Raw genomic sequence first — 27,597 nt, 5'->3', positions numbered from 1 at the left:
TGGGTTAGGGAATGCCAGACTCAGAGAGGCCTGAGAATCCCAGGATGGAGGGTTACACTTGATCTCATGAAAAAGAGTGAGACTGAGCAGGACCTTGGCCAGTCAGGTGTCATAACCAATCATGGACACTGGCAGGAGGAAAATGATGGCACTGGGCAGGGTGGCCAGGGAGGAGAGAGGGTGGAAGCAGGTGGACCACCAGGAGGCAGCTGATGCTTTCAGACTTGAAGCATGCAATAGTAAAAGGTAGAGGAAGAGATGGGTCCATGAGCTGTTATAGTATAAAATAAAATGGAACTTGATGACCAACTTGCCAAAGTGCAATGGAGAATAAAACCACAAACATGACTTGGAGGTTTCCCAAGTTGGAAGGAAGAAACAGTCTGGAGGGACAGTGATGAGTTTGTGTAAATGTGGGAGATGAAGTGACAACAGGACATTTAAATAGAAATGGCTTTCATCAACATGCGACATTTTTGAAAAGATTGGACACAGTGTCACCAGTCCATTCTCTTTCCCCAGGCTGGATTCATGAACGACGGCAGAATCTTAGCCCTAGACATGGAGCATTATTCCAATGGAGGTGCCTCCCTCGATGAGTCATTATTTGTAAGTGTTTTAATGAGCAAATTCACATTCTGGAAAGGCTTATATAAAATTATTTAATTCAGAAAAGTGTTCAATAGTTAAATAATATTTACTTACAAAAGTGTAAAGATTCTCATTGGGGGAGCAAGTTGCCACATGTTACTTACTGGTGCCCCCAGAGTGAGCCCAGAGATACTGCCTAAGTCTGCATCTGTGTGTTAGCTCCATGTTTTTCAGACTTAGAGCTCTTTTCCCAAATGCGAGCACTAAACCTTAACCTTGGCCCTGTTGGTATTTTGGACTGGATAATTCTTTTTGTGGGGGCTGCTCTGTGCATTATAGGATGTTTGAAAGTATCATTTGGCCTCTCCCCAGTACCTGCCAGTGGGACAGCTACCTTCCAGTCTTAACCACAAATATCTCCAGACATTGACAAATGTCCCAGGGAAGAAGAGAGAAAAATTGCCTCTGGTTGAGAACCAATGCATTAGACCAAATCAACATTTTCCCCCTTGTTTTCCATGATATTTTATTCATTATATTCTGTAGACCCAGAGTTTAAGACCTGCTAGGACTTGTTTCCAAGGCCTTTGGAAATGTTTGAAATGTGGGGGGAAAATGCATTAGCTCTAATATGAAAATTAAAAGATAATATTTTCAAAAGAAAAAGTATTCAAATCCTTAAAAATTCCTTCACGGCAAAAATGCATTTAATTTGAGACATGGGTCAATTTTAGCATGTTTGATGTGATGTCGTGGGGGTCAGTCATTTCTGGACTGGTTTTGGTCTGAGGTCTCAGGATGGTAAAGCAGGTCCAGAAGGATGAAGATCTCATCACATCAACTCTGGATTTCCACAGGTGATAGAGATGGGACTTCTGAAAATGGAAAATGCTTACAAGTTTCCCAACCTGCGCTGCCGGGGGTGGGCATGCAGAACCAACCTTCCATCCAACACGGCTTTGCGTGGGTTTGGCTTTCCTCAAACAGGACTGATCACTGAATCCTGTATCACAGAAGTTGCAGCCAAATGTGGGTTGTCCCCGGAGAAGGTAATACTGAATCTCACATACAAAAAGTGGTGAATTTTAGAGATGGGAGGGTCACTGGGGGGTCTTCATATTGAGGAATTCGAGGTCCACAGGGCCTACATGATTTGCCTGAGGTAACCAGCTAAATAGTTAATACTGAGCAGGACTTCAGAGTTCAGTGATCCTTGTTCTACTCAGGCTTCTCCTCAAAAATCCTGGATCACAAAGAATTTTAAATTTTTTTTTTTTTTAGTGGAGGTACTGGGGATTGAACCCAGGACCTCATCCATATTAAGCATGCGCTCTACTACTGAGCTATACCCACCACCCCCTCCCCTCAAAAATCCTGGAGACAGAGGGGATTGAGGAGTGAGCACTGGATTCATTGTTGAGTCTCCATTGACTGAGGGTATAACTGCTACCAACAAGTTCTGTAGACCCTTCTTTCCCCTGCTTCCTTAGCATCTCAGGCAGCTGTCATCTGAGTCACTTCAGTTACAAAAATGGTCTCTGTTTTTTAAGTCTTGGCCCCAACTTCATTCACTAACATGCTCTGTTCCTTTCCCAGGCTCCTGGAGTGGAGTTCGGGTGGGGACAATGGTGTGTGCTCTGCCCCCTTCTCCTCCCCTGTGCCTTCTGCTGTGGTGTTGGGCAGGGAGGAAGAGGGGGACCTGGGAAACAGACAGCATCTTCCCAGCTGGCTTCTCCCAGTGAGCCGTCTGTCATCTTCTTGGTTAGATAGAGCCACTTTTCAAGTCTGTTGTCTCTGAGCTCCATTTCTGACAGGAGTCCCGGAAATCAGTGGTTTCCCACGAGGGTTAAATCTCCAACTGACCCTCAGCTGGCACCTCACGCAGCATCCCCTGATGCCCATGCCTCTTTGCCCCATGCTGCAGCAGTCCCTGGAAAGCCCCAGTCCCTGATTCGTCTACCTTCTTTCCCCCATCTTCTTTGTGTCTCTTCTGCTTGTGGGGGTCCTGCACCCTCCATTCCTGGCCATCTCACCACAGCCTCTTTCCCAGATGTTCTGTCACACTTGTTAGCACAAGGAGGAAGATCTGATAATGACCTCCCTTCATCACCAGGGAAAATGGAGGAGAGTAGCCATCCTAAAAAACACCACCTTCCCCAAAAGGGCACAGCTCACTAACCTCCAGTCATGCTTCTGTAGTGATCTGGGAATCTTTCTTTTTTGGGGGACTGACAAAATATATGTCCTTAATGGCCCTTGTCTGCTTGGGGTGATGGCTGGTCTCAACTGCTGAGTTTTCTCAGCTGAGATTGTGAGGTACCTGACCTTTTGTTCTCAACAGGGGACCCTAATCACCAGTTCTGGGAATTCAGGAAGAATTCTACTCAGTGCTTCAGACATCCTAGGATAGACTCTTTTAATTTGTTTTGCATCCTATTTGGGGTCATATTTAAACAAACTTTCACACTTTCGTGTTTGGTAGTGAGTGGTCTTCTCTTGCCACAGCATCTGAAAAATCCAAATCGTGTAGATCATGTAGCCTGGAATTGAAAGTCAGCCTTACCTTTTAACAGATACTCACAGGTACAGCGAGAATTAAGAATCTGCAGAGTCCCTGGACTGTGTTGAGTCATATAAGAAATAAAAGGAAAGGATCCTTCCTTTGAACTCACACAACAGCAGTATAGAAAGCATTCAAGTGCTAGCATATTTGACAGGGGCTCTGACTAGAGGAGTATTCGGTGTTGGGAAAGGCTTCAACAAGGAGTAGATTGAACTCAGTTTGGGTTTTCTAGGATGAGCAGAATTTGATTAGGAGGACAGTGGGTAGAAGAGGCTATGGCTGCCTTCCCCTCCAGCTCTGTCAACCTCCTGCCCTTTTGTAGGTCCGAACTATAAACATGTACAAGGAAATTGATGAAACACCCTACAAACAAGAGATTAATGCCAAGAACCTGATCCAGTGTTGGAAAGAATGTATGGCCATGTCTTCCTACGCCCTGAGGAGAGCGGCCGTGGAAAAATTCAACTCGGAGAATTACTGGAAGAAGAAGGGGCTGGCCATGGTCCCCGTGAAGTTTCCTGTTGGCCTTGGGTCAACAGCTGCTGGTCAGGTCAGTTCGCCAAACAGATCGATCAAAAGGTGTTGGGGAAACTTTCCATTAAGGTGGACTGGCCATTTGATCACAGTACCTGATAGTAAAGCTTCCCCAGAGTGGTGCTCCAACTAGCTTTTCTCCAGAGGAGACAGGAGCTACTTTGCCCAAGACCCCAGAATTGGTGACAAGCATTCTTGCTGGGAAATGGGGAGACCTGGCATCTACTCCTGGCCCTGGCATTGAACAGCTGAGTCAGCTCATTCTGGGGCCATTCAAGTATAAAGTAAGAGTGGGGCCCGATGACGCCCCAAGACACCTCTTCAGCTACTGTGATTCCATGTCACTGGATCAGGAAATAGACACAGGAAGCTGCAAGACACTCGGTGCCCCTCCTTTTTTTGGTGGATTGGGGTAAACCAAATCCAGAAAAGTAAATCACTTAAGAAATTTTTTGAAACACTGTCTTAGGAGATCTTCTGTTTATAGCTGTTACAAGTATGAAGGAGAGGACTGAAAAATATCTTCTTGTTATTTATTTTCTTTAACTGATTAAATAAATTCCCTGCTCGGTTGCTAAATCTCACCCCTTCATTCACCAAGCAGCTGGTGTTCTAGTTCATTGTACAGCAAGGATGTGGAACCCCATTACCTATGTTCTCACATACATGTGTATATGTATACATCTGTGTGGATGAGGTGTCAGAACCCTCAGAACTGTTGTCACTGCGCTTTGTGGAGTTCACACCTTTGGCTGAGCTGGGAAGAAGGCACAGCAGGTGCACTGAGTGCTGACAGACTAGGGATAGAGGGCGTGAGACTGTGCGGGGCACAGGAGGAGGAACGGTCCTCCCCCTTCCCACACCCACCGCTCACCCATCTCTCCTGGTTCAGCTTCGGTGTAGTCCTCAGAAAGTTTTCCTGCAGCTTCGATTGTAGGTGGGTTGGCTCAGAGGAGCATCATTACATTACAAGTGGTGATCTCATTGGAGCCCTCCCATTCTCTCTGGTTTATGAAGGCAAAACAACATAGAGCCATTTAGTCATTGGTACACAATTTACTCAGATGAGGGAGAGAGTCAAGAGGCTGTGGTTGAGGAATAAAGGCAAAAACCAGGTTGCTAAAAAAGAAAAGAGAGGAGAACTACCTCTAGAAAAGGGTTGGTGAGCAATGAATCTTGGATACAGTTTTGGGGGTAAACTGATTAGCTGGCAGCCAGCAAAGAGGCCATTCTGGGCCATCTGTCCCTGAGGACATCCATCAGGATCATGGGGAAAACAATTCCCAGTGTTTACGAATCTTCTGGAAACCCTTGGGCGTTAGGCTATGGGTAGACTGGGCAGGCTGTCTCTGTTCAGTGGTTGCCTTTACTTAACATCTGGCCTCCACAGTGGACCAGGTCTGTCCCATTTTCCCCATCAGAAATCTCTCAAAATGCAGATAAAAAATAACGGTAATTACTGAGCACCTACTATGGTTAAGTCCTTTCAGATTTTGTCTCATTCAGCTCTCAGGGAAACCTACAGGTTTTGTAGCCTCATTTTAGTGATGAGAAACTGAGGCACAGCGAGCTTAAGTAAGTTGCCTGAAGTCCCAGGGCCAGGGAGAAGTGGGCTGAGACTCGGGTCTCAAAGGCCCCAGAAGCTGTGCTTTTGTCGGCTGCATCCAGCCACCTTCCCCAGCACCTTCGGCGGGGGACTGAGATGGGATTCAGCTCAGCCAGGAACGACCTGGACGACAGTCAGCAGCACAACTTAGTTCTTAAAGGCTACCGAGGAGCTCCTCCCACCTCACCCCCTCTTCCCATCCTCCCCTGGAAACCAGCTCTGTGCTTAAAACATTTGGTTAGGGCTGAATCGAAGAGTTTGAGATCAGTCAAGCTGCCTTCTGAAAGCCAGATGCTGACAGCCTTTGTCCTGAAGCAACCCAAATCGAGGAGGGGGCTAGAACCCCTGTGTGTGTGAGGCCCCAGGCTGGGTGCTTTGCAGTCTCTCACCTGACTTAACCCCTGTCTCCTCTGTCGGGTAGGTATGATTCTGGTTCATAGAAAGGGGAGCTGAAGCCCACAGAGGTTTGCTCTCTTGCCCAAGGACATTCAGCTAGTGGGTGGCAGAACAAGGACTTGACCTTAGAACTGTGCTCCCAACAGCTGAAGGTGTCAAACATACCTCACCTCCATTATATTTAATTCCTGGACAGGAGCATTAACCTCTGTATTCCCAGTGCCTTTGTACGGCACCTGGCACAGAGGAGGAACTTAAATGTTTGAATGGCTGAGACATTTTGGGAATCTGCGGGATCCGAACAGACTTCTCACCAACACCAGCAGCCATAGCTTTAGGATTTAAATTTCACAGACCAAGTCCCCAGTTTATATTGGAGAACCATCTGTTTCCACACCCTGGTTTTGCTAATTTCTAATTTCATAGATGCAGCTTTGTGGAATTATCTTTTGTGGCACTGACAATGAACCATCCGGTGGTGCCACTTAACTGAACCAAATTTGACATTTTAAATGGCCCAGGGAGATTGCAGCAGCACATGGGACAAATTACTCAGCGGTCTCTGATAGAAGTGCTGCCCTGGACGCACAGGCAGAACGCTGCTGCCAGCGAGGTCACGCGATGGAGGAAATACACAACCCACTGTAATTGTAGCTCAACCACATGTCCCGGTGACAAATTCCACCCACAAGCGACCTTCTCAATTGCTTGCAGAGCCAAGGAGGCCAAATACAGAGTCTGCAAGCTTAAGAAACAGATGGAATGGCAATGCTGTTGCCATTTCATTGCTCAAACTTGTATTGAGTACTTACTACGTGTGAGGTACCATATTGCTTTGCAAGGGAAGCCTTAGGACATGCGCTTTCCTCTCAGGAGGCTTACATTCCCACCGAGTACAAAGAAGTGCCATAGAATGGCGCCCAGCTGCAGCCATTGCAGCTGGAGTCACCTGCTGTCTGCTGCACAGCCCCAGGGTGGCCAGCTCCAGGTGCTCTGTAGAGGACCCTGTGTTGTTTTGAGAGTAAATGGCCAGGAGCACAAAACAGTGTTTGCAGGACTGATGTGTCAACAGGCAGTGAAACACATTGTTGCATCTCCTCGAGGCCTTTGGGTATGATTATTGTGGCCACGCCCTCTTTCTTAAGTTTCTAAGATTCTCCCTTGGGCTGCAAATGTATGTGCTTTTGACCTCAGAGAAAGAGCCCCCATGTCCCATTTTCTCAATACATCCCTAGTTTACACCTGCTGACCAGGTGAATAGAGCTCGTTTTCATGGTCAAAGTACCTTACTCGGAATGATAGAGCCTTTTATTTGTCATTTGCTGGAGCTGTGTGAACCTTTGGGTGCCAATAAAGAGACAGTTTTCCAAGAGTGGCCTGTGGCCCACAGGAGGCTCTGAAGGTCCTTCTGGTGGACAAAGAATCGATCTAGGAATGCAGTCCTTTCCTTGGTCGTATCTGGTGATTGACACACAAGTCCATCCACTTTCACTCCTAATCAAAGTTGTTTATAAGTCATCTGAGTGAGTAATGCAAGACTTACTAAAATTTTAGCTTCATTAAATGGAAACTAGCTTGTTACCAGAATTTCCTGAAGACCTGCCTTTACAAATCTTAGACTATTATGCCACTCTGTATAGAAGCTTAGATAATAAGAAACCTAACTGACAGCTTTCAGTGGCCCCTGGCTGGCTCAGACCACATCGAAGAGGTTAGCACTTCCCAGTTGAGCAGCTGCAAGGTGTGCCTTGCGGGGCCCCTCAACCACAGTGGAACCATGAGAAGCGTTTTCTCTAGGATCGTTTGCTGTTAACATTGCTCTTACTCTGGAGACTGAGAGTGAAGAAGCCATTCATGTTTTCTGCAATCGCCTGGGACATCTCAGTCTCTCAGGCCATCTCCGTCTCCCGGGCCATCTCCATACCCCCAAGTGTAGCACAAATAGACTTGGCAAGAAGACACATTCCTATTGATAGTAAAACACAATAGCTTGGGGTCTGGGTGTTTCTGATTACAGCAGCCTTTAATTCTGTGTTAGCCATTCGGTCCCCTCCTGGATCCCTGTGGGGAGCTGTACAGCTAGAAAAGTTTACTTCCAAGTTCTCTTCCAACTTTAAAGCCCTGTAATTCTGGGCCAAGATGATTAAGGGTGGGCTTAGCTCATTCTGCAGCAAAAAAGTAATGTCTAACTGCCCTCTCTTATTTGGATTTTTATTTTTGCTTTTCTATAACACACCTACAACTATGGGGATATGTGTTCACATAAACAAGTCTTTTCCCTTTCCCCCAAACTATCTAAACTTAACTGTACATTTAAACCTGATACCCTGTCTAAAACCTCCTCCCCTAAACCTAGATTGTAGATCCATTCTGGGTCAGGGGGATCCTTGAAGGCACCGGTGCACTCAGCTGTCCTGCTCAGGAAACGGTAGCTTAAGTAGTAGCTGAGCCCCTGCCCCAGACTTGCAGCCATCCAGTGGCAATCTGACCTCTTGCGGGGTAATATTGAGGCAGTACCTGCCCCAGCCTCGCCCTGGCTCTGCTCAGTGCTCTCAGGGCGATGGGGAAAGTGCCTGTGTGCATTTTGGCAGGAGATGAAAAAGAGGGGATTGTTTCCACAGAAAGTGTTTTCTAATTGACAAAACATATGATAATATCAGTCAAAAAGGTCATTGCACTGGATAAAGAAGTTGCGTATATTTATACAATGGAATACTACTCAGCCATAAAAAAGAATAAAATAATGCCATTTGCAAGAACATGGATGGATCTGGAAATCATCATTCTAAGTGAAGTAAGCCAGAAAGAGAAAGTAAAATACCATATGATATTGCTTATATATGGAATCTAAAAAAATGACACAAATGAACTTATTTATAAAACAGAAACGGACTCAGACACAGAAAACAAACATATGGTTACCAGGAGGAAAAGGGGATGGGAAGGGATATATAGGGAGTTCAAGATTTGCAGATACTAACTAATATTTATACAATAGATAAACAAGTTTGTACTGTGTAGCACAGGGAACTATATTCAATACCTTATAGTAACCTATAATGAAAAAGAATATGAAAATGAATATATGTATGTATATGTATGACTGAAACATTATGCTGTACACCAGAAACTGACACAATATTGTAAACTGACTATACTTCAATTTTAAAAAAGTAAAAAAAAAACAAAAAAAAAAACAAAAAAAGGTCATTGCAACTGTTTTCATCTCTTTTGCTTAGGCTGCTGCCCTGGTCCACATTTATCTAGACGGGTCTGTGCTGGTGACTCATTGCGGAATTGAAATGGGGCAGGGGGTCCACACTAAAATGATTCAGGTAAGAATGTAGATAATTGGATTAGGTTGGATGTATGCTTGAAGGTATGTATACGGGAGGGAGACTAGGAATGTCTATTTTCTGTTCCAAAATAAAAAAGGGTAGGAGACTTCAGCTTTAACTGCTTCAATTGCTAAGCTACTCGCAGAAACTGAGTAAGCAAGCAAGTTTTGTAATTGACCCTCCTTATTCTTTAAGGATGTAGCCTCTGGTCATCTTATTGCTAAAGAAGGTTGTATGGTCATTTGCTGTGTTCCCCTAGATATGTTAACAAGTGAATTGTCTTTTTTGAACATTTGCTGGGCAATAAAAAGATGTATGAATTCTGATGTATTGCATTATATCTTGCCATTTTTATAGAAAGGATTCTGAACAATTGATAATATAAAACACATTCGGTATTTCTCACCAGACTACAGTTTTCCTTTGGCTCAATTATTTTAGAATAATTTTTAGCTACTGTTTCTGTTTTGCTCATCATTGTAATACATATAATACATATATACAGATTAGAAAGCATTTGAAAGGCAAACTTAAAAAAAAACCTGCACCATTCCACCACTTAGCAATGATCACTGTTTTGGGATCTTTCTATTTTAACTTTTTTTCTTTTTCAAAAATCGCTAGCATTCTGTTTATATAATTTTATGTCCTGTTTTTTCCACCTATTTTGATACAAAGTGAGCATTCCCTCTCGTCATTAAGAATTCTTGGCAAATGTGATTTTTAACGCTGCGTGTAGATGTCTGTATAACTTACTTAACTATCTCCAATTGTTGAACCCTTCAGTGAACATTTTTGTCCATAAACCTGTGATCAAACCAATGATTACTTTTTAAAATAAATTCCCAGAAATGGAATTACCGGGTCACTGAATATATCTTAAATCACTTGACACATATCACCGAAATGTTATCCAGAAAATATCCATCACATTATACCACTAACCAACACTGTATGTTATGGGTTGTTTAAAAAAATCTTAGATAATTTGATAGTGAAGGTATCTCATGATTGCTTTAATTTGCACTTTTCTGATTACAGAGACGCTGAATATATATTTTCTTTCATATTATCACTCACTTGAGAATTGTCTGGTCATACCTTTCCCCCTTTCCGGGGAGAGACTTCGGTGTTTTCCTTATAGGACCACCAGAAACGTTTCTGTTGTAAGCCTTTGCATTTGGGTAGACAGTCTTCTGAAAGCCAGTGATGGGGGAGGGCTCTGTATGCCTATGCCCTTGTCGCAGTGGTGGGCAAACTATCTAGCCTTTATACCAGCAGGAAAGAGGAGCGTCGGGGACCGTCGGGGACCAGTTGAAACTAGTAGTATGATTTTGCCCCGTCGTTAAACACAAAGGAAGAACACAGCAGCCAGCTAAGTCCTTATGTTAGCCAGTGGCACTGGCACCTTCTACTTCCGGGCTCTCGCATTGGTGCTGCTGCTTTAACAAGGCCATCGTCCTTTCTCAGAAGCGCTCTTTTCCTGGAGCATCTCCAGAAATGTGGATAAGGCTTCTTCTATCTGATGAAGTCAGCTTTGCTAACATTTTGCAGTGCAGCGTAGGAGAGGCCTCAAAGGTGTTGATTTCATGATGATGAAGACGGGAAGCATTTCTTCCTGCCTTTGCTCGGGGCCCCGCCTCCTCTTCCTGGTGCTATTGCACATAAGAAAGTCAAAGAAAAAGAAAGTATGCTCAGGACGAGGGGTCCAGACTAGCAACAGGGTTTTTAGACAAGAGGAACTTTCCGTGGCTGGAGAATTTGTGGTTCTGCTGTTTGTCCCTGTCGTGCTTAGGAGGGCTTCACACACATTCTACTACGTGGGTATGTGCGTGGGTCTCTGATGAACCAAAGGAAAGTAAAAGAAGATCTCTCCTAAAATCCAGGTGGCCAGTCGTGAATTAAAGATGCCATTGTCCAATATCCACCTGCGCGGAACAAGCACAGAAACCATCCCTAATTCATGTATCACTGGAGGGTCCGTGGTGGCTGATCTCAATGGGCTGGCAGTAAAGGTAAAAAACACTCCGACAGCACCCAAATCATTAACCCCATCAAGGCTGGAGCTCAGAAGGTGTTGAGAATCAATCCAGTCCTTGTCTCTTTCCCACACACTCTTGGGGGGAGCCACACCTTCTCCCAGCCCAGGGCTCTGTCAGTGCACAGCACCCAGCTGCTCTCCTGAGTGGGAGATGCCACCTCCTTTCTCCCTCACTCCTGACATCTCACTCGTACCCAAGTCCTATCCATCCTACTCAGAAATGCCTCTTTCCAATTCCCTGGTGCAGTAACACGGCTGCTTTTGTTTGGACTCCCACCTCTTGCCAGGACTGTTGCAAGGCTCTGTCTGTCCACCCGTTTCATTGCCTTGTTTACTCTGGCTTCCTGCAGCCAGAGAACAAGTTTTCCCACAAAATACATCTGACCTAGAAGGGAGGATATAGCCCCGTGTTAGAGCGCACGCTTAGCATGCACGAGGTCCTAGGTTCAATCCCCAGTACCTCCATTCAAAAATAAATTAAAAATAAAAAAATAAATCTGACCATACTGTGCTTAAAAATGGTGGCCGGTGGTTTGCCAACAGTTTTTCCATTAAGTCCTGACGTCTTAGTGGGGCTTACAAGGCCCCCGTCCTAGTGGTCTGTCTTTAAGACCAGCTCATGCTTTACCCCTACGCCCATGAAACCTTTCACATCACCTCTCGTATGTTGGTCTCTCCCTTTTCCATGTTCTGTGGACCTCTCAAATAAACCTATGTAATGGTACATATCATATGGTTTTGAAATTGGTGTTTGCATGAAATTATGATCATAATTTTAACTAAAAAATAATCCCTAGGATGCTTGTCAAACTCTCCTAAAGCGCCTTGAACCCGTCATCAGCAAGAATCCTCGAGGCACTTGGAAGGACTGGGTGAGTATCACTGTTACTTTGTGTTTTATGTTAGAAAAAAGAAAGGAGAGGGGAGAATGAGGGAGATGTGTGAATTAAATATCAGGAGATAGGGCACATGAATAGGTGCTGGTGATTAGCAGAGGCCGTTGGCGCTCGGCACGTGGAGGTCTTAGCACAGCCTGGTGGAGGGGCTCTTACATCTGCGATCATTCTCTGTTAGAGAAAGTGACAGCTCTTCTGTCCAGAACTCTTGTTTTAAGCAAGAATTAATTACTGTTTCTTCCTATAAGATCCAATATTTTCTAGGTAACAGCTGTAAACCTCTTTGTTCTCCTTTTTTTGGGTTCAGCTGTTCCTAATATTGGAAGATAATGCTAGAATCCTCCTATAAAAGTAAAAATCATATAAGCACTCATTTAGAAATAGGAAACTAAGCCATTTGGATATATATTCAACGGTCAATAGTAGGCACTAAATGGAACGGAAATAGTCAACTGCTTCCTTTCGTCTGCTTTCACTCTAGCTCCATTCTAAAGTCAGCTAGAAAACTTTTCAGAATAATGGGCTCCAAAGTACTGGATGCTGTGGAATGGATATCACTGAGGGCTGGGTGTATGTGTCATGCTGACAGTTCTAAAATGTCACATTGAAAGCATTGGTCTGGAGGAAATAACATTTAGGAGGTCTTGTTAAGAAATGGTCCTGCTACTCCACAGAGTTAGGACTCATTCTGTAATTCAGAGTTACGGGAGCTCTCAGTCCTCTCTGGGCATATTTCTGCCCTCTGCCCAGTGCTGCGTTGGCCCAGGAAGACTGAGAGATTCTGGTTGGAGAAAGATGGAGAGAGAGACGGTGCAAGAAAGGCAGGCCTCCACCATCATGAAATGCTGCACTCAGCCCACTTTCTTCTGTAATAGGTGCACTTCTCACCTTTTTCTTTCTCAGACTTGGAGACTTGGACCTAAACTGCATTTTTTTGTGTGTATTACCCAACTGTGTACAGTGCAGAGTCAGGAGAACTTTTGGTGTAAATGGTACAATTTAGCAAGATTATACCCCTTTCCTAAGAGTGTTATGGAGACATGATATTAAAGTTAAACATCTGAGCAGCCATTGTTTCCTGTTCCATGTTAATAGGCTAAGTCTTTCCAGATGACCAAATAAAATTCTTCATGAGCAAAACATGTGTTGCTGACAATAGCCAGTCTATAAGTGTAACATACCATGGCAGTCATTTATTATGATGATGTTCATTGAACGAATGCTGTTCCTACAAGCAGTAAACCACAGATGCCTACAGAGATGGAAAATGCTGAAAGGAATAAATTAATCTTGGTCCTTCCTAGTTATTGCTGCTGACAGCTTTATTTAGCACATAGTAAAATTAGAATGGAAGTCTCAGATGATTCTTACTTTAAACATTTTTATTGCATCGCGTTTCCTCTTCTTTCACAGGCACAAGCTGCTTTCAATGAAAGCATTAGTCTTTCAGCTACTGGATACTTCAGGTAAATAGTCCTTTCAACCGCATGCTATGGAAAATAGTGTCTTGAGGGAACATTTCATTTCTAGTTGCAATTCTGGCAAAAAAAAAAATGATTTTGTACCTTCTGTTAACCCACTATTATAAAGAACTTTTAGCTACTACTTAATCCAAATGTCCCCCGAAAGGCTTTTGTTGGGAAAAATAGACACACAAGTAAAATACAGGTGAACTGATGATTAAAATCATACTGGGTAGCCCTAGAGTAACTCTGGGGTTACTGCTTGGAATCCACAGCAGTGGTTGACCTTCTGTTGAAAACTCAGTGTGTCCCTTAAGTCAAGAAGCAAAGGTAGGGGGATGCAAATTAAACCCATAATAAGGTAAATGTCACTTCACACCTTCTAGATTAGCAAAAGGTAAGAAACTGGACAATAACTATCCATTGTCAAGATGTGGAACAAGTAGAACTCAGACACTTTGGGAAAAAATTTGTCAAATTATTTTAATGGAGAATGAAAGCCATCAGAGAGCAGAGTGGTGTAGAGAGTCATACCTGATTTTTTTCTCTTCGCCAGTTGTCATGGGAGTCCCACCTCCAGGCTGGAGGGAGCAGAGGAGAGAGGGGTAGAAAGTGCTGGCAAGCCGCTGGCCTATGCTCCTCTGCTACCATGACAGTTTTTGGTGTCCCTTTAAGGAGAGTTGGGAACAGAGCAGGCCGTGGAGCCTGATGGAGAGACCAGAGTAGTGACAAAGAACGAGAACTGAAGGGGCTGATCCCTAGCACAGAAGGCTAAATCCTGGAGCCAGAAAGACAGATGAACCAGCAAGTGTGCAGCTTTGCTGCAGTGTTTGGTGTAAAATCCAGGTGGAATTCCCTGATGGCAATAGGGTTACATGACCCAAAATTAGCCAAAAGCAATAGGATAAATAACCGTAGAGTCAGCAATTAACTTCCAAGCTTCAGGAGTCACTGGTAGGGAGTGGTTGGATATTTTTATCAGACAAATCAATTTAATAAGAAAGAGGTGAATATTTATTCAAGAGGTTTATTGCATGCATTATGAGCTGTACGTTACTCGTCTGGTTTGCTGTGCCTACAAATTAAGTTCAGCTCCTAATAAGCCTGTTTAATCACGGTGGTCTGCAGTTAGGGGACTTGATCACTTAACATGAATTCCTCAACAACTCTGTTTCCTCCAGGGGTTATGAGTCGGACATAAACTGGGAGACAGGCGAAGGCCATCCTTTCGAATACTTTGTTTACGGAGCTGCCTGTTCCGAGGTTGAAATAGACTGCCTGACAGGGGCGCATAAGGTCAGTACCCGTTGGGAAGGTCTTCAAGTTGAACTCTAGACATGGCTGTTTTCCGCTTAGTCCATCTGTCTGAGCACCAGAGAGGCACCATGTATTTGGCCTGAGGATAATTTCTCTCCATTACCTGAAGAAAACAGAAGCTCTGCAGTTGCTTTGGGCTGTGGTTGCTTCCATGAAAAACAGCTGGCAGCCTCTCTTCTTTATATCCCCTGCCCTTTAAAGTAGAATTGGGAGGAGAGTGTAGCTCAAAGTGGTAGAGCGCATGCCTAGCATGCCTGAGATCCTGGGTTCAATCCCCAGGACCTCCTCTTAAAAAAAAAAAAAAAAAGTAAATAAATAAGTCTGATTACCTTCCTCTCCCATCTACAAAAAATAAATAAAATGGAAACAGGAAAAAGAGTTTTCTTTTAACAAAGAAGCACAACCTATAGGGGGCTTCCATGTAGATGTGCCAGCAGTCCTGGCCTCCTGTGTGAAATGCCATCACGTGACATTTTTGAAGGATTTCATCATCAGTATCTACCATATGCCCACAGGCACCAAAGGCCAGCCCAGGGAGGGTAGTAGCCAGCTTTTGGTATCTTTTATCCAGCTAGGTCCTGCTTTACAGATAGTTTAAGAGCGTGTTTTTAAGGAACGCTGTGAGAAGATACCCACATAGATTGACATGCGCACACAGGCTCTCACACACACACACACACACACACCCTGCTTCAAGAACTCTAGTTTCTCCCCTTTGTAGCTGGGCCTTTGGGAGTAAATTAAGCCACTTGCCACTGTCAATAAAAATAAATGATCATTGATAGATTAAATGAGACTGTGATACCCCCACAACTGTCATGTGATAGTCTGCCCAAAACCTACCCAGAGGCGAGCGCTAGTTCTTGAAAGTTCCAAGACTGTGATTGGATGTAAGTTTTCACTTAATCTGTCTCCAGCATGTATGTTTTTAAACTGGAGTCAGCCTAATCTTTGAAATTACATACACTTTTAAGGAACCTGTCCATTCAAGCGTCTGGCTTGTCTGGGTTATGACTCAAACCGGATCACTTTGGGGGAGCTTTGAAGTGGGACAAAACAGTGATGGCGCTAAGCATGGTTTTCTTGCTGTGGTAGCTGTCCTGCCTTAGGGAGCTCAGCAGAAAGTTGTCTCATCCTAACTGATTTCTACATCCCTCTGCCCTCAAACAAAAAGGTTGATGAAAACTTAATCATTTGGATTTTCTGATATAATATATGCGCCTTGGCCTTGTTAAAAGCCAAGAACAAGGTAATAATGAGCCTTAATGTGGAATGTTAAGGTGGTGTGTTCTTGTGATTTATTTCAACAATCTTAAGAAATGTGTGAAATAGCATTTTTACAAATGTCCTCGTGAAAGCTGGATCTGTAGCCCAGGTTAGGTATCACCCTGAGACAAAAGCCATCATGTGACATCCCACCAGGGGACCTCCCTGAGGCCTGTTTTTCAAAAATCCTCTTGTTGTTGATAGAATTGCTCTTATTCCTGCAAAACTTCCCTCCCTTTGAATCTACATCTGTGTATTAGTTACCCATCGTGTGTAACCAATTACCCCCAAACCTGGCAGCTGAAAAATAACATTTACTAGCTGACACCATTTCTGAGTGTCAGGAATCTGGGAATGATTTGTTGGAGTGATTCTGGCTCTTCATCCCTCATGAGGCTGCCTCCAAGCCATCGGGGGGCTACGGTCATCTCAAGTCATCTCAAGGCTCCATGGCGGCTGGAGAATCCGACTCGAAGCTCCATTCTAAGATTCTGAGCTCCTGGTTGTTGGCAGGAGGCTTATGTTTCTCACTGGCTGTTGGCCAGAGGTCTCCATTCCTTATCACATGAGCTTCTCTGTAGGATGCTTCAGTGTCCTCAGGACATGGAGCTGGCTCCTCTAAGAGGGACTGGTCCAAAAGGAAAAAAGAGAGAATGAGCCAGTGAGAGTGCACTCGAGACAGAAGCGACCATCTTTTTATTTGTTTGTTTCTCTTTTTTTTCTTTTTAAAATTAATTAATTATTTTTTTATTTTATTGTCCATTGAAGTATAGTTATTTACAATCTTAATTTCAGGTGTGCAGTGAAGTGATTCAGTTACGCATATACATACATATATATTTTTTCTTTTCAGATTCTTTTCCATTATATTTTATTACAAGAAATTGAATATAGTTCCTTATCTAAAAAAATAATGATACAAATTCTATTTACAAGCCACAGTCTTACATAACCTCATCTCAGAGTGAGGTGCTATCACTTCTGCCATATCTATTGGTCACACAAACCAGCCTTGGTTTGTGTGGAGTGTGGTGGTAGAGCGTAGGTGACTGCATGAGAATGTGAATACTAGGAGTTGGGGTCATTGAGGGCCATCTTGGAGGATGGCTACCACAGCCTAGAAAGCAGTCTCTCCAGCCCTGTCAAACGACAGTGACGAACAGCAGTAAGTCCTACGCTTGAAAGCAAAATCTTCACTAACACTGCAGACATGAGACACCTCCTCTCACTTCCAGTTGAGGCCCCTGGTCGCCTGGAAGCCCAGCCTTGCTAACTGGTACTGGAGAGAACTTTACAGTTCACTGTGCCTTTAAGTAAGAGAAGTGCGTGCCTGAAATTTTATGAGACTAAAGCATTCTGGATCACTATCCGATTTTCTTAAGAAAAATGTTAGATGAAAGTCCCAGGTCAAATAAGGAAACTCTTGGGTTTCCTTTGTTCCATTAATAATTGTAAATAGAACCTGTCATGACAAGAACCACATGTCCTATGAAAGAAGGTACAGATCTGGTACAGAGCGAAGGTGTCACCAGCGACCTGGCTGGGCCCACCGTCTTCCTTCTCACTGGTAGGTTGTCAGGGAACTTTTGGTCACCACGTTGTAACGTTAGATTTATTCCCTCCTCTGCTTTAAAAAATAAACAATCTAAAATAGCAGATAACAGACTTCTTAGCTCATGTATCCTGAGTTCTGAGATTCAGTAAATGTCGCCCCGCCAGAGGACTCTGAATGTGGGGCTGTGCTGTAGCCACAGAGTTTCGCAACAAGGATCAGGAGGGCCAGAGACATTGCCTGTTTTCTGTGGCCTATGTTCTATGTGTGGTAGTGGATTAAACTCAATATGTTACATCTCTCAGCCAGAATCAAAGTCCAGCAAATATTTTTCTCTCCTATCATTTCTAAGAAAAAAAAATCAGTGCTTAAGCTGGTTGAGTATTTTATAACTTTGAAAGTTACACATAGTAAACTTTGTGACATAATAAAATCTTTGTTGTTTCTCTCTCCTGAAATGTAATGTGACCCAAGAAAAGGTTCCTCACCAATACCATCCTGACAGGAACCACTTCTCAGCTCTCTCTCCCCAAGCTGTATTCATTAAACTAAACATTTTTACTTTCTTGTTGTTATTAGAACATCAGAACAGACATCGTCATGGATGTTGGTTGCAGCATAAATCCTGCCCTTGACATAGGCCAGGTATGTGGAACCTATCGGCCTCACTTCCTGTGTGTAAAAGTCAAAACTGCTGGGGGACCTGCTAGGAAAACGCCCCGTTGGCTTGTTCATCTTATTTTGCTACCCCTTAGTCAGAATCTTTCTATTCAGGGCAGCCACAGAACTCAAATTTCTTACCATCTAAAAAAGGGAAGGGAACAAAGGTGTTCTGGGTGGATTTTGAAGAAACGTACGGTCTGACTGGGGAGCCGGGGAGCAGGACTAAGTCTAGGGGTGACGGGGTGAGCCCACACCTGTGGGCTGGAAGAAGCACGCAGTGCTGAGTGCTGACCGGCTCTGGCTTCAAGGGGTGTAGCGCTGGGCTGAGAGAACAAACGCCAAATCGTTACAGCAGCCGCGATCGATGGGTAGCCTGTTTTGCCCACAGACATTTTATTTTTAATTTGAAGTAATTGACCGGACTGAAAAATCGCCTGCTGTTTTACATGAATATTCAGCTGTCTAGCAGTCTCCTGGAAACAGGAAATTTGCCAACACTGGAGCCACATTTCCACGAGGAAAAGTCGATTGGCTGCCTCTTTAGAGTTACACACTCTCTGGGAGCTTCTCTCACTTTCCTCGCCTGCCTTAGCCCCTGTGGGCAGTTCAGCTCCCTACTCCCTACTTCCAGTTGAGAACATCACCAGAGGGCCTCAAATGGTGACATCGATGGGAGAAGGGAAAGGATGTATTGGCTGGAGAAGTCAAAGCAGGCTTCAGGGAGGAAGTGGTGTGGACCAGGTAGTCAGAGTTGAAGCAGGAAGAGGCATTCTGGGTGGGAGAAGAGTGGAGGAAATCAACCTAAAGGAAGACCTGGGATTCAGCACACGTTGGGTTCATGGCTGGCAGTGAGGAGAGGCTGAGGACAGCGCTCACCTGTGTCACAGGAGCAGGACATGAGGCTGGGGGTAGGTCATGGCAGAGGGCCAGGCTGGTGGAAGCTCTGCAGGACAGGTAGTGCTTGGAGGTGACTTGGGCCAGGAGGCAGTCTAGAGTTTGAGGAAGATTCATCTAAGATCACAGTAGAGAAGGACATCTCTGCTGATAGAAGTGAGATGGAGACAGAGGTGGGGAAAATGTGGCCACAGGAAGGAAGGAAATGAAGGAGAAACCCAGAAACCAGGAGTCTGTGCAGAAAGGTGATTTTGTCCACATGCTGACATCTAAGAACTGGAGCATTCTGAAGCTATAAAGGGAACTCGGAGCACACACAGTTCAGACCCTTCACGTTACAAGTGAGGAAACTGAGTCCCAAGATGTGAGGCCGGCCAGCCTGTGAGCGAGGGTGTGTGGTGAGCTGACAGGGTTCCAGAGCCCCGAGAGCCTTTCGTGATGTGCTGGGGTCTGCAGGGCAAACCAGTCCCAGAGGGTTTCATTGGCCTTATAGGCAGAAAAAAATCAGGGCATTTGTGCTACAGGCTCTTTGAGGCTATAATTTTAAACAACAGACTGAGATTCAAACTCAAGTCCTTAAGACATGCTTTTAGAAAGTGAACTTTTAAGTAAACTTTCGGAGACATGCCCTAAGACATGCTGAAAACCCTCTTACACTGTATTTTAAAAATTCAGACTAACAGTATGAAGTTGAAATGCTACTGTTAAGTGTATTTTCTCATATATGGAAATTCTTTTTTTTTCTTCAGATTGAAGGTGCATTTATTCAAGGCATGGGACTTTATACAATAGAGGAACTGAATTATTCTCTTCAGGGTGTCCTGTACACTCGTGGCCCAAACCAATATAAAATCCCTACCATCTGTGACGTCCCCGTGGAGCTGCACATTTCTTTGTTGCCTCCGTCTCAAAACTCAAATACCCTGTATTCATCTAAGGTAAGCTGTGCTGTCTGAATAAATGCATGTTTATAAGATAGCTGGGCCAGGAGGGAGGGGCTACATTCATCTCTTGGTTGTTTGAGGTTTTTGTCAGGATCGTATAAAAAAAAAAAGCCCTATTAAACATTTCCATTTTAAAATAATGTAACATTATAAATTTTTAAAAATATTCCATATCATGGAGAGTAACACAAACTGCTGTTACCATCAGGTTGCATCTGATTTTTCGTCTTCATGTCAATAATCATCCTCATGCCTGTATCTGCTTTCTCCATTTGGGATCATTTCCTTAGGCTGGAATCCTAAGAATGGGAATACCGGGTTAAAATAGTAAATTCGTTTTTTTAAGAAAAAAGTTATATGATATTTAATATGTCATATATACACATAGGTACCTATAGATTCACATATACATAATATGTGTACAGAGAAAGAGAGTCGTAATCTAGTTGAGCTGTTTCCCTCCCAGGGTCTGGGAGAGTCTGGGATATTCCTGGGCAGCTCGGTGTTCTTTGCGATCCGCGACGCGGTGAATGCAGCGCGACGGGAGAGAGGCCTGCCTGGACCTCTGAAGCTCAAGAGTCCACTGACCCCGGAGAAGATTAGGATGGCCTGTGAAGACAAGTTTACAAAAATGGTATGTTCTGCTCAGACAACTCTGAATTTTTTCCCCCTGTCATCGTGGTTAAGTTTCATTCACCCACCATGGTGGTTTTCCATGGAAGAAAAGGTGAGAGGAATCAGTGAAGGATTTGAGCAGGAGAGCAGGCTGCCTGCCATAGGGCTTAGTTCTACACCATTAAAAAAAAAAAAGGTTCATTCTTCATTCATCAGTTGTACATTCCTGCCTGGTTTTGTTCCCATCCCAGGACACATTGGTCAGGAATAGAAGTTCAGGAACTGTGCCCTGAACATAAGACACCCAGACCAAGAATACGGGCCACTCCAACAGTCTGCCTCACTCTACCTGAACCACTGGGAGTGCGGGCAACTCCTGATCTGAACCACGAGGGGAGAAGGGCCCTTTCCCAACCCCTGGTAGCAGGAATCCCTCTTGCACCCCGCCCCTCCCTCGCACCTGGCTGAGCAAACATCTCAGCTCTCCCTGGACATTTTCAGTGGCAGGATTTCTAACGATGGGAGGAAGTCCCGGGATTCACAGTGACCCTTGTGACTGCAAACAGGTTCTTTCTTACATTGAAGAGAGAGTCCCTCCTCCACCTTCTCTCACTCTGGCTCTTCCTGGCACCCCATATAGCTCTTCCTGAGCCCCGCAAACAGCCTCTTCACTCTGGAGCAGCACAGAGGCTGATCCCACTTTTCCTTTGTCCCTCTTCAAGCATGAGATGATGACTCTCGTAGCTGCCCCGCTCTGCCCGACCTTGGTCTCTCCTGGGTTCCTCCTTGTTTCTCAAGCTCTCATTGCCAGATCTCTCACTGCCTGGTCACCCTCTGGGTAGTTTTATCTTATTTTATAGTCTGCTCTTTTTCACTTGTCACAAACATTTTGCCAGTTGCAAATATCCAAATTTGTCCTTTTATTCCAGATTCCAAGAGACGAACCTGGATCCTATGTTCCTTGGAGTGTACCCATATGAATCAAATGCAAACTCTGGGAGAAGACGGGGTGACTCTCCCAACACAGCAATCTGTGCAGTCCTCTGCTTTATGATGATGGGTCTGGAAGACAAATTTTCACAGTTCAAAAATCATTGCATAGAATATTGCTTTTAGAGGATGCTGATTTTAAATGTTCCATTTAGTTTGATAGATATGCTTAAGCAATTTAGAAATCATATTTTAAATGGTATAAAGGCTAACTGGTTTCCTCTGGAATGATACTCCCCATTAGTCTAGCCCTTTAATCCATCCAGCTGAATGGAATGGACGATGATGACTTGTATGTGATGCATGGTTGGCTTGTATTCACCAACAGAAATTATACTCTCTAGTGAAAGGCAATTTTCTAAATAATTTTATTAGTATGAACTATAAAATTGTCATTTTCTCATTTGTCCCCATATGCTATCACCCTCCTTTTCTTGTCAGAATGGATCCAAATACTCTATCTAAAGAGTCTGTGGGACCAAAGGGAAAAATAGGTAAATTGTGTGTCATCAAAACTAGAATCCTTTGTGCTTCAAAAAGCACTACAGGAAATTGAAAAGACAAACCACAAAATGTGAGAAAATATTGGCAAATCTTATATCTGTTAAAGATCTAATGTGCAGAATGTATTTTAAAACTCTTACAACTCGAAAATAAAAAGGGAAATAACCCAATTTTTAAATGGGCAAAGGAGTTAAATAGACATTTCCCCAAAAACATGTAAATGGCCAATAAGCACATGAAAAGATGCTCAAACTCATTAGTTGTTAAGGAAATGCAAATCAAAACCACACTGAGATATAATTTCACACTCATGGCTAATGGGTGGGTCGGTGGGTAAGCATGGGCAAGGATGTGGATCAATTGGAACTGTACCCATTGTTAGGGAGAATGAGAATTGTGCAGGTGCTCTGGAAAAAGAGTTTGGTAGTTCCTCAAGGGTGGAGGTGTCCACTCTGCTTATGTACCCAAGAGAACTGAAAGCATATGTTCACACAAAAGGCATATACAAATGTTTATAGCATTATTCATAATAGCCAAAAGTGGAAACAACTCGACTCTATCAACTGATAACAAAATGTGATTAAACAAAGTGTGGTATATCCATACAAGGGAATATTATTCAACCATACAAAAGAATGAAGTACCTTTACATGCTACAACATGGGTAAACCTTGAAAACACTGTCTAAATGAAAATAGCCAGGCACAAAGGCCACATATTGTATGATTCCATCTACATGAAATGTCCAGAAGAGGCAAATTCACAGAGACAGAAAGTAGATTAGTGGTTGCCAGGACCTATGGGGAAAGGGATGGTGACTGCTAATAGGTACAGATGTCTTTTCAGGGAGATGAAAATGATCTGGAATAGATAGTGATGATGGTTGTATAACCTGTGAATATACTAAAACCCATCGGATTATACACTTTAAAAGAGTAAATTTTATGGTACGTGAATTACATCTCAAAAAAATAGCATATATGGAGAGACACAGTTAAGGTAGAAAATGTTGAAAAGTTGTGAGAATCATAAGAAATGTATCCCAGTGGACTTCAGTGATAGGAAACATCGACAGGGACTGAAGAGCAAGACATACTCACTGAAAAACTCCGTTTCCATTCATGGCAGAGAGAAGCGTCAGCACTGAGGGACAAAGCACTAGAGGCTAGTGTGTCATTCCTTCTCCCCGTCACACTCCCAAATCAGGGACTCTTGTCTCGGGGCTGGCAAAGCTTCTCCAGTGGCCTTGGACTAAAGGCGAAGGTCATTCTGGTCATGGTTACATGTGGTCACACTAAATCCCTTTAAAGAGCAGATTTTCTCATAATACCCCAGACAGCCATGGAGCACCTACTCTGTGCAGGCACTGTTTTAGTCACTTCGGATCTAGCAGTAAACTAGCCAGCAGAGATCCCTGCCCTTGGGAAGATTATATTCTAGTCAGGGGGGACAGACAGAAGATACTGAATATAGTAAGTCAACTGTGGAGTATGGCTGACGGTGATGAGTGCTGAGGAACAGTGAAGGTCTGATGGAGGGTGAGGGAGGTTGCAGTGGAGTAGGTCAGGGAATGAGGATGCCGAGGGTCTGAGCCAAGCAGGCACCTGGAGGAAGTGCATGTTAGAGAGAAAGCTGGAGAGAGGTCCCCCAAGGGGAGAGGAGGGTGGCCTGACTGTCAGGGAACAGCAGGACGCCTGCATGCCTGGAGCAGGCTTGAGGAGGGGCAGACGTGGAGAAACTTGAGCCCATTGTGAGGACTTTTAATCGGAGTGAAATGCAGAGCAAAGAAGTAACATGAACTGACATATTTTAAAGACTCGTCTTGGTTGCTGTGGTGACACAGACGGTAGGAGGGCACATTCTTTTGGTTCTCACAAAGTCTTAGTCTTTTCCAAGTATGGCAAGATGGAAAACCTCGTAACAACTGAAGAAATGCCAATTTGCCCCAGATATTTGAACGATGGCAAATGTGGATGATACTCAGCGTTGGGGAAGGATACAGGAAACAGACACTCATACTGATTCATTGTATTAGTGCACATTTTGGAAGACAACTTAGACCTCACAGCATGCAGACCCTTCAACCTAGGAATTCCAGTTCCCAGAATGTGTGCAACAGAAACACGTGCTCAAATGTGCAAAGATAAAGCCCAAGGGTTTTCATCGCAGTATTGTTTGTAATAGTGAATAATGGAAAACAGTGTAAACTAATAGGGGACAGTTTAATAAATTATGGCAATAATAAAAATAGTTAACATTTATTGAGAACTTATCAGGTGCTGGGTGCTGTACTAAGTACTTTACATGTATTAGCTGATTGACTCCTCACAGCAATCCCTGGAGAGATACTATTATTTTGTCTATTTCACAGAATGGACAACTGAGGCACAGAGGGCCTAAGTAACTTGGAAAAAAGCAAATTTTGAAATAGTATGAATCACTTGATTTCACTTTCTAGATTCATATATGTACATATATTTCATACGTGCGTGGGAAAAGTCTGTATAGGTACAGAGGAATCTGGTAATAGTTAATGCTGAAAAGTGGAGATTGGGAAGGAGGATTTTCACTTTTACTTTATACACTTTTGTAGTTTTGATTTTTTTTAAATAAGCATTAGTTTCACAATTTAAAAACAAATAAATTAACCCCTAAAAAAGCACCTAAATGCATTACATCTACGTGATTCAGTTCCATTTCACTGAAGAAAGACTAAAGAAGGCTCTTGAAGCTGGCTGTAAGAAGAAATTTTATTCCAGTGAGTCACCCCCAGGACAGGGAGAAGTGTGCGTTGTGAAAGAACTAAACGGAGATTGACATTCCAAATTGGCTTAACAGAGGAGAAAAGTGGGGGTAGCAGAGGAAGGTAGGGAAATAGGACAGTTGAGAGCATAGCCCAACAGGATTTGGCTGGAGGAAACACTCAGAGAGCAGACCAGAATCGCCCGTCGGGGCTGCCCTCCGTCCAGCTGGTGGTCCTCCCATGGGAGTATCTCAGCCCCTGTCTCAGGCAGACGTGGCAGCAGGTGCTTTCTGTGCATTCAGCCAAGTATTCTGGCACAACATCTCATCCTAAGGAGTCAGGCGAACTTGTTTTCTTCATGAATGGAAGATAAGTAAGTTTTTCACACTGCAGTTTCTAAATGTATATAGAGAAAGAAAACATGGCAGAAAGAGCATATTAGGTTCAGATGACCAGTGTGTGAATTGGTGATTGACTCAACGACTGTGACAAACCTCTATGAAGTTTTAGTTCCCTGGGAGGAGGGGGTGGAATCTACTCATGAGACATATTAGGATTACGAGGTGAAAGGCACTTGATTACATTGATGTTTTCAGAAGGTATTTGGTAATCACATTTGTATTCATCTAAGTGTCAGGCATCGATTTCTCTTTATTACCATCTTCCGCATTTTTCTTCCTCCCACTTCCTTCTTCCCCTCTGTCTCCTGAAACCACCCTCCATGGCCCCACACAAACACACGTAAATTAAGAGTATAAAATCCCCAGACCATTGGGAACTAATTATAAAACTTTTGACCAGCCAGGCTAGAAGAGAAGTCATACTGGAAAACCAGGGATAAATTTTACAGTTAGTTTACATTTTAATCTGTTGCTCCTTTAAGTTGCCTTAAATCACTCAACACAATGGGCAAAGTAATTTTCTGGTCCCACTTTTGTTTTGAGTTCTTGAGGTTTAGCTAAGGCACAATCCCCCAATGGAACATGCTCTTTGCTGTTCACTGTCCTTGGCACTGCACCTGAAGGGCAGCGCAGCATCATTGTTTTCAGCACCACTGGCAAAGAAGTGGTAGTCAAGGTTGAAACTGAGCATAATGGTCCTGTGTGCTGTGCACCCCACATAGGGCTGTGTACAGAAGTGGAGGCTCGGGGCAGTTATGTAATGTGCCCGAGGTCACAAAGCTAACAGGCATCACGAGGACCTTGCTTCTCACTTTCTGCTCCCAGGTTTGTGTTTCCCCTGTGCCATGTTCCCCCTCCTGAGGTGGTGGCAAGTCTTCTAGAATCCCTCCACCAGCAGGGAAGTGGCAGTGGGGCATGTGACTATTTTCCTGCAGGTGCTGGAATAATGCTTTGTCTACTGCTGCCAAAGTCTTGTTTTCTTAACTTTTCAAATGTGAGTGGGGAGAGGCTGTAGCTCAGTGGTTAGAGTAATGCTTAGCATGCACAGGGTCCTGGGTTCAATCCCCAATGCCTCCATTAAAATAACTAAATAAATCTAATTACTTCCCCCACAAACAAACAACCCTCCCCCTAAAAAACTCCACAAATATGAGTGGAGAGCAGAGAGTATGTTTTGCAAGTAGTGATGAGAATTAAAACACTTTTATTTAACAGTGTGAACTCGAGAATTTTAAAAGTTCATAATATTCAATATTTCGTCATCTTTTATTGTTTTCATGAAACCAGTGTTGTGTTAGAATGCAAATCCCTTGTTGGTTATCCTCTGAAACGAAGGCAAACATTTGTCTTGCCAAAATAAAGCCAAATACAATACAGCGTTATGTAATTTTATAATTGCAAAGAATGATGTTTGACCAACTCAGGCAAACAAGATCAACAAACGTATTCTAAATGATTCTTATTATTCAGAAGTAACGGGCTGCAGGGACCCTTCCTCAATCTATATAATCATTCCCTCTGCAGGGGTCATTGAGAGTAATTCAAACCTGGAAGTAAATTTATTATTCTACCTGAGAAAAAACTGTATCATTTTGTTTGTTTGGGAAAGCAAAGCAAGTAAACTCTGGAAACTTTGCAGTCTCTCTTGCATTTAGAGAAATTTTTCCTCCTATCAGGATTCATTACAAACATTTTGATTGAGTGAGATTAAAGTCAGTGGCTTGTCTTGCAAGTGAAATTGTATAGGACAATGGTTCCTGAATTTAAGCAAGGAAAATGATCCCCTGGAGATCTTGTTTAATCTTGTGGAATTTTTGAGCCCCACTCCCAGACACCTGACTCACACTGAGAAACCTAAATTCATGGGGACTTCAGCCTCTTGGTCAGTATCCCTACTGGAGATTATTCTGATTCCCGAAGTTCAGTCACAATATACAGACAGGGGCCCCCTGTAGGTTGACCTTAGGACAAGTTTGGAGCCCAGAAAACATCCCTAAACTTGCAACCAGGCAAGAAATGAAAGCCAGTATCCAGAGAAGTACCCTTGGAGACATTGATTTTTATTTGTTTTAATACCAAAAAAAGAAGTTTGAAAAGTGCCGTTAGGAACTCAGTGGGCAGTACCTTGTTGGTGTACATTCTTTTCACTTTGACATTTTCACATTCATTCATGTGACTGGATGAAGGCGTCATGACAGTATTGGGGTGTGTCCCATGTCCATCCAGAAAACCAGCTCTAATTCACTATGTCCCTTCTGCTCATTCCAACATCAATTTATG

At 43.6% G+C, this 27,597-nt stretch overlaps 1 protein-coding gene and 1 non-coding gene across 2 annotated transcripts in view; one reads left to right on the top strand and one right to left on the bottom strand.

Moving 5' to 3' along the window:
* The window catches only part of LOC102511500 (aldehyde oxidase 1), a 68,819-nt gene extending 44,398 nt beyond the window's left edge, over positions 1-24,421 (top strand). The window contains exons 24-35 of the mRNA XM_032480094.1: positions 523-609; positions 1,449-1,640; positions 3,477-3,704; positions 8,930-9,025; positions 10,915-11,043; positions 11,867-11,941; positions 13,379-13,431; positions 14,610-14,724; positions 18,143-18,208; positions 19,870-20,058; positions 20,531-20,698; positions 21,609-24,421. Coding sequence (XP_032335985.1) covers positions 523-609; positions 1,449-1,640; positions 3,477-3,704; positions 8,930-9,025; positions 10,915-11,043; positions 11,867-11,941; positions 13,379-13,431; positions 14,610-14,724; positions 18,143-18,208; positions 19,870-20,058; positions 20,531-20,698; positions 21,609-21,659 — 1,449 coding nt within the window. The 3' untranslated portion in view covers positions 21,660-24,421. The remainder of the gene's footprint in view (positions 1-522; positions 610-1,448; positions 1,641-3,476; positions 3,705-8,929; positions 9,026-10,914; positions 11,044-11,866; positions 11,942-13,378; positions 13,432-14,609; positions 14,725-18,142; positions 18,209-19,869; positions 20,059-20,530; positions 20,699-21,608) is intronic.
* TRNAI-AAU lies at positions 1,873-1,944 on the bottom strand. The gene has a single exon. It is a non-coding gene; the product is annotated as a tRNA-Ile (tRNA).
* Positions 24,422-27,597: the final 3,176 nt, after the last annotated feature.

Source organism: Camelus ferus, chromosome 5, assembly GCF_009834535.1.
Source record: "Camelus ferus isolate YT-003-E chromosome 5, BCGSAC_Cfer_1.0, whole genome shotgun sequence".
In the NCBI taxonomy this organism is placed as follows: Eukaryota; Metazoa; Chordata; class Mammalia; order Artiodactyla; family Camelidae; genus Camelus; species Camelus ferus.
Note: the sequence above shows the minus strand (reverse complement) of the source record. Positions and strands in the feature narration are given on the sequence as shown.